This window comes from Terrapene carolina, unplaced genomic scaffold, assembly GCF_002925995.2.
Source record: "Terrapene carolina triunguis isolate 2854851 unplaced genomic scaffold, T_m_triunguis-2.0 Scaffold66, whole genome shotgun sequence".
NCBI lineage: Eukaryota > Metazoa > Chordata > Testudines > Emydidae > Terrapene > Terrapene triunguis.
Genome location: NW_020664417.1, coordinates 23058573 through 23066251, shown reverse-complemented (window position 1 = coordinate 23066251; position 7679 = coordinate 23058573). Strand labels below are relative to the sequence as shown.

The 7679-nt window shown below is 44.1% G+C and overlaps 1 protein-coding gene across 3 annotated transcripts in view; it reads right to left on the bottom strand.

The window, feature by feature from the left end:
• Nucleotides 1–286: 286 nt before the first annotated feature.
• The window catches only part of ARFIP1 (ADP ribosylation factor interacting protein 1), a 74932-nt gene continuing 67539 nt past the window's right edge, over nucleotides 287–7679 (bottom strand). For all 3 annotated transcript variants that reach the window (XM_026647856.2, XM_026647855.1, XM_024207628.2), the window contains one exon: nucleotides 287–1864. In XM_026647856.2, the coding sequence (XP_026503641.1) occupies nucleotides 1709–1864 (156 nt within the window). In that variant the 3' untranslated portion in view covers nucleotides 287–1708. The remainder of the gene's footprint in view (nucleotides 1865–7679) is intronic.

Below are 7679 nucleotides of genomic sequence, written 5' to 3'. Positions count from 1 at the left end.
GTGATGTGCATTCATCCTTAATAATAGTATCAGCTCACCTATTTAAGTGGCTTCAGCATAAAATCACTGACATTTATTCACAAGTAGATTTGTTTGCACTGGATTTTAACTTGCGTATAATGGCAACTCACCCTGTGGTAGGTTATAAAACGGTTACTATGCTCCCAGTGCTCATTTACTGAAACTGAAGTGTCATGTTCACCTGGTGGTTCTCAGAGTTTTCGCTGCAGAGAATTACAGCAGAATTCTATTTGTAGTTATCGACAAAGAAAAAGATATTGCAGCAAACACCTTTAATATGAATAAAAAATTCACAATGGAGGTACATTCTGAGGAAATGTAAAAGGAATGATTACAAGAGAAATTCTGACAGAATACAAAAATAAAGAAGGCTCTGCCAGACTATGAAACTAATGAGGAATGACGTAAATATGTTTGATTTATAGTTACATTATTGTGTTAAGCACTGAAAACAAACTTTTAAGAAACATCAGCTGAAAGACACTTGAACATATAGTACATAAATCATACCATCCACATAGTTGTAAGTAATAGTCCTTAAGTACTTCATTTTACTTAACAGAACACAAAGCAATGGAACATGTGCAAATGAGTACTCTCACATATACTGAATTTAAAATGCCTGTGATAAAATTAACATATATAGTTACATTTAAATAAGGATTACACTACTGATGGAGAAATGAAACATACAAATATCAGCCACATTATCCCTGCTGCTGAAGTATACTCCACAGTTAATCATACTGGCCCTATTTTTCTCTCAAATAAACATCACATCAACCCATCAATGTTAACCGAAGTTTTATCTTAGTCTAAAGTGTAGAAAGAAATATAGCATTATGTAGTATTTTCCCTTGTTGGGAACAGAGACAGAAAAGGCTCTCTTGTGGATTATGTACACTGGTTGAAAGAAGTATCTCATGAAAAGGCACATACCTGTGATTTAAGGCTAGTATGGTATTTGTTTCATGCAGAAAGTAACATTTAAAAATGGAATTAGTATGGTAAGTGGTTGGCTTCACCCAGCTAGCCACTTGGTGCAAAGCTAAAATGTGTGCTTAGAAGCCTCAGACTGACAGTGATTCTCGCTTCTTTAGAGTTTTTGTTTTTAAATATACAATCGACAGATAAAGACCTACCTTTAAAAAAGGTATTTGCTGCAATTCCATGAGTCAATCAGCCATCTATTACAGCTGTTGCCTCTGTGCAGGTACTGCATGAAGGCCTTTATATTACTCTGAAAAATATTATTTTTACTCTCCTTTTTAAAACACAATTACATGAAAATGATTCATTAAAGATGTTTAATATATTCATATATAAAATATCAGATGTTGGTACAAATCATGTAAACCTCCCTTTGGAAATATTTTGACTAGCCACCACAATGACCAGAAACCACAAACATCTTATCAGTGCAAATCTATATTTTTTGTTTAACTACAGAAATAGCCATCAACCCTCACATACAAAAGGAGTACTCAAAATCTGAAATGACAGAAATTATGCTTGGGCACCTGAAAGACACCACCCTCCCACCATATTCAATTACAGTATTATAAAAGGGAAAAAAATTAAAGCTGTTTGTGCAAGAATCACTGCAACAGTCCTTCTATCCCAACCCCTTAATTTTTATCAGATGTACAGATTCTAGGTTAAACAATGCTCCTCTTTTCTAGTTTGATCACTGTTCTTCAAGCCACGATGGAGCATCTACTCCAGGAGTTTTCAATTTGATGTGGAACTGTTTAAGTGTCTGTTCAAGCTGCTTCTGATTCCCAGAGAAGTATGCGGCAATGGCATTGTGGAACAGAACAAGCTGATTGTGCAATACTTTAACCTGTGGACAAGGACAGAGGGAGTTAAAGACGAAGAGGCATTTGATTGACACTTGAGGCTTTAGACATAACAGGAGATTTATTGGATGTACCAATTTAAAAAAAGTCAGACTCTAAACTAATGGAGAAGAGTTATTCAATACACATTTAACATTTTATGCAAAAATCCAACCTTTTGTGATACAATCTGAGTGTCATTAGGGTCTATTAATTAAAAAAAATTCAATTCCCCACTTCAAGATTTTTCCGGTCACAATGAAAACTAAGGCAATGTAAGAGAGTATTTGTTTTAGTGTTTACACTCTGCAGCCATTTATTCTAAATATGTCTGAACATGTTCTTGTATTTAGCTCTACTTTATTTTCATGCAGAAAGCAGCGTACAGATATGCTTATAAGACTTTGTTAACATTAGCAAGAGGCTTACAGTCTCTTCTATTAAGAGGCAAGTATATTTGTTGATGTCTGAAATACTCTCTCTCATTTAGGTATTATAATAAATTCAACCCACACTGCAACACTTTTTGCGATAAATGATATATATATTCTCACTTGCCAACCCTTTTAAGCTTTATTAGTTCCTGAGAGTCGCCAATTTTTCTCAAAATAAATAGTGAAGACATGGGTTTAGTGCTTGTGACAATGGGACTACAACCTGTTACAGCTAGGCCTAGCAAAAGCAAGATTCCTCACACATCCTATCAATGCAACTAAATTCTGACATGCAACAATCGTGCTACTCTAATGTGGGGCTCCTCTAAAAACAGAAATGGCAATAGCACCGAACTGATTGCTGAATCTGTGATACGATAGGGAATAGCCAAAGACAAAATTCAGCTTCACTTGTAATTTAAGAACACCTGTTCTTCCTCGATGACTGAGTTGACACAGAGGCCTGGTCTACACTATGAGTTTAATTCGAATTTAGCAGCATTAAATCGAATGAACCCTGCACCCGTCCACACAACGAAGCCATTTATTTCGAAATAAAGAGCTCTTAAAATCGATTTCTGTACTCCTCCCCGACGAGCGGAGTAGCGCCAAAATCGATATTGTCATTTCGAATTAGGGTTAGTGTGGCCGCAATTCGATGGTATTGGCCTCCGGGAGCTATCCCACAGTGCACCATTGTGACCGCTCTGCACAGCAATCTGAACTCGGATGCACTGGCCAGGTAGACAGGAAAAGCCCCGCGAACATTTGAATTTCATTTCCTCTTTGCTCAGCACAGGAGAGCATAGGTGACCACAGAGAGCTCATCAGCACAGATAACCATGCCGGCTGATAATCGAAAAAGAGCACCAGCATGGACTGTACAGGAGGTACAGGATCTGATCGCTATATGGGGAGAGGATTCAGTGCTAGCAGAACTTGGTTCGAAAAGACGAAATGCCAAAACTTTTGAAAAAATCTCCAAGGGCATGATGGAGAGAGGCCACAATAGGGACTCAGAGCAGTGCCGCGTGAAAGTCAAGGAGCTCAGACAAGCCTATCAAAACAAAGGAGGCAAACGGTCGCTCCGGGTCAGAGCCGCAGACATGCTGCTTCTACGCTGAGCTGCATGCAATACTAGGGGGGGCCGCCACCACTACCCCACCTCTGACCGTGGATTCCGAGGCGGGGATAATCTCAGCCTTGCCTGAGGATTCTGCGGATGGGGAAGAGGAGGAGGAGGAGGACGAGCTTGCGGAGAGCATCCAGCACTCCGTTCTCCCCAACAGCCAGGAGCTTTTTCTCAGCCTGACTGAAGTACCCTCCCAAGCCAGTATCCAAGACCATGACCCCATGGAAGGGACCTCAGGTGAGTTTACCTTTTAAAATATAAAATTTGTTTTAAAAGCAAGCGTTTTTTAATGATTACTTTGCCCTGAGGACTTGGGATGCATTCGCGGCCAGTACAGCTACTGGAAAAGTCTGTTAACGTGTCTGGGGATGGAGCGGAAATCCTCCAGGGACATCTCCATGAAGCTCTCCTGGAGGTACTCCAAAAGTCTTGCCACAAGGTTTCTGGGCAGTGCAGCCTTATTCCGTCCTCCATGATAGGACACTTGACCACGCCATGCTAGTAGCAAGTAATCTGGTATCATTGCATGACAAAGCCTGGCAGCGTATGGTCCCGGTGTTTGCTGGCATTCAAGCAACATCCGTTCTTTATCTCGCTGTAAAAATCCTCAGGAGAGTGATATCGCTCATGGTAACCTGGTTGAAATACGGGAATTTAATTAAGGGGACAGAGATGGTCTTTCCTACTGGGCTGTTTGCCTGTGGCTGAAAAGAAATCCTTCCCTGCAGTTAGCCAAGCGCGGGGGAGGGGGAGGGGCAGGGGGGGGATTGGCGCTGAGCTTTTCGCCTTTGGCTAGCAGGGATCTTCCCTGATACCAGCCACGCGGTGGGGGGAGGGATAAAGCCATCATCCCAGAGAATTGGATGGGGGGGGGAGGGGTTAGTTTGTTTTCTGCTGCTGAAGGTTAAGAGGAAAACCGCAGCAGTCAACGGGCTTTGCTTGGTATGTGGGAAAGGAGGGCGCAGAAGCCGAAAGACAATGGCTTACCATGGCCGCATGCAAGCCGAATTCTGTTGCCTGGAAATGCGTCTGTGATCTCTAACACCAAAGCCACAGGCACTCAATATTAAGATGGAAAATGCGACCTTGTACTGAAATCACATGTGCTATGTAATGTGAATAGTGTTTTTCAGCGTGAAAGAGTATAAGCATTGTTCTGTAAAATGTATCTTTTTAAAAACTTCTCTCCTTTTTTCCATCCCTCCAGCAGCTGCAAATTTTTCAAGCCTTCCTCCTCCGTCCCGAAGGCTATCTCAGATAAGGCGGCGGAGAAAGAGGACGCGAGATGAGATGTTCTTGGAAATAATGGAATGCACCCGCAATGAAAGAGCTCATTTGAATGAGTGGAAGGACACGGTATCTAAGTACAGGAAAGATGCCAGTGAACGTGAGGTCATGAGGGACGCTCGAGATGAGAGGTGGCAGGCTGCAACGCTGGGGCTGCTGCGTGATCAAACAGACATGCTCCGGCGTCTGGTGGAGCTTCAGGAACGGCAGCAAGATAACAGAGTGCCGCTGCAGCCGCTGTATAACCTCCCTCCCCCCTCACCATGTTCCACAGCCTCCTCACCCAGACGTGTAAGAACGTGGGGGGGAGGCTCCGTGCACCCTCCCACTCCACCCCAGTGGACAGCTCAACCAAAAGGCTGTCATTATATTGAATTTTTTCAGTGGCCTTTTACTTCCCTCCTATCCTCCTCCCAAACCTCATCCGGGTTACTTTGTCGGTTCGCTCCCTATGTTTATAATCAACTAATAAAGAATACATGATTTTTAAATGATAGTGACTTTATTTCGTTTAAAAGCAAGCTGTGATTTAAGCGGGGAGGGTGGTTTGCTTACAGGGAATGAGTCAATCAAGGGGGCGGGTTTTCAACAAACAGAACTTTCACACCATAGCCTGGCCAGTCATGAAACTGGTTTTCAAAGCTTCTCTGATGCGCAGCGCTTCCTGGTTTGATCTTCTAATCGCCCTGGTGTCTGACTGCGCATAATCAGCAGCCAGGCGATTTGCCTCAGCCTCCCACCCCGCCATAAAGGTCTCCCCTTTACTCTCACAGAGATTGTGGAGCACACAGCAAGCAGCAATAACAATTGGGATATTGGTTTGGCTGAGGTCTGACCGAGTCAGTAACGAGCGCCAGCAACCTTTTAAACGGCCAAATGCACATTCTACCACCATTCTGCACTTGCTCAGCCTGTAGTTGAACAGCTCCTGACTCCTGTCCAGGCTGCCTGTGTATGGCTTCATGAGCCATGGCATTAAGGGGTAGGCTGGGTCCCCAAGGATAACTACAGGCATTTCAACATCCCCAATGGTTATTTTCTGGTCCGGGAAGTAAGTCCCTTGCTGCAGCCGTTTAAACAGAGTAGTGTTCCTGAAGACACGAGCGTCATGAACCCTTCCCGGCCAGCCCATGTTGATGTTGGCGAAACGTCCCTTGTGATCTACAAGTGCTTGCAGCACCATTGAAAAGTACCCCTTGCGGTTTATGTACTGGGTACCCTGGTGCTCCGGTGCCAAGATAGTGATATGGGTTCCATCTATCGCCCCACCACAGTTAGGGAATCCCATTGCAGCAAAGCCATCCACTATGACGTGCACATTTCCCAGAGTCACTACCTTTCGTAGCAGCAGCTCAGTGATTGCTATGGCTACTTGCATCACAGCAGCCCCCACAGTAGATTTGCCCACTCCAAATTGATTCCCAACTGACCGGTAGCTGTCTGGCGTTGCAAGCTTCCACAGGGCTATCGCCACTCGCTTCTCAACTGTGAGGGCTGCTCTCATCTTGGTATTCTGGCGCTTCAGGGCAGGGGAAAGCAAGTCACAAAGTTCCATGAAAGTGCCCTTACGCATGCGAAAGTTTCGCAGCCACTGGGAATCGTCCCACACCTGCAACACTATACGGTCCCACCAGTTTGTGCTTGTTTCCTGGGCCCAGAATCAGCGTTCCATGGCTATAACCTGCCCCATTAACAGCACGATCTCCAAAGCACCGGGGCCCGCGGTTTGATAGAATTCCATGTCCATGTCCTCATCACTCTCGCCGCCGCGCTGCCGTAGCCTACCCCTCGCCGCCTGGTTTTGCAGGTTCTGGTTCAGCATAAACTGCACGATAACGCGCGAGGTGTTTACAATGTTCATGACTGCTGTCTTGAACTGAGCGGGCTCCATGCTTGCCGTGGTATGGCGTCTGCACTGTTCACCCAGGAAAAAGGCGCAAAACGGTTGTCTGCCGTTGCTTCCCTGGAGAGGGGGGAGGATGTACCCAGAACCACCCGCGACAATGTTTTTGGCCCCATCAGGCATTGGGATCTCAACCCAGAATTCCAATGGGCGGAGGAGACTGCGGGAACTATGGGATAGCTACCCACAGTGCAACGCTCCGGAAATCGACGCTAGCCCCGGTACATGGATGCACACCGCCAAATTAATGTGCTTAGTGTGGCCGCATACATTTGACTTTATACAATCTGTTTCCAAAATTCGAATTATATAAATTCAGATTAATCCCGTAGTGCAGACATACCCTAAGGGGGAGATTTTCAAAGGCACACAGCAGTTAGGCACTTAACTGCCATGTGTGCCTTTGAAAATCTCCCCAGAGGTCACTTAAAACCCATACATATTACATCTAACACCACCCGTGTATGGATAGGGGTGTTTAACATACAGAATGTGAACAGGAATATGTTCACAAAACATTTCTAAGGAATAGGATTACAGCCTAACCTGACAGATTAGCATAGATGGGCCCTTAATCTGTCATGCAGCGTAGTGAGCAGCCCTTTCTGAATGGACACTGCTGGTCTCAGATAGTATCACAAAAGCATCTATTACAACTATTTCTTCTCCTAATAAATGTTCACCCCATAATATATGCATTTTGCCCAGGACCTGACATCTTGGGTCTGCTTTTGAAACACTAGGTAGTCCATCTACTCACTAGGTAGGATGTGACTAGTCACTGTACCAGCAAGCAATCCACTAAGCAGCATAACGATAATCAGACAAACTAAGTACTTGAATAGATAGGCTAACAATTCATTAAATATGTCAAATCTGTGTACAATTTATAAATGCTGGTGGGCCAAATCCACTCGCCAGTGACATTTGTCCCCTCCAAGATAATATACATAGCAACTCATTTTTAAAGTGCCTATCTTGTTTATGTGCCCTTGAGGAAACAAAAAGTCACTTTTCTGATGTAATCTGCTTCATTTGAATCATAGGTCTTTTTCCATCAGAGT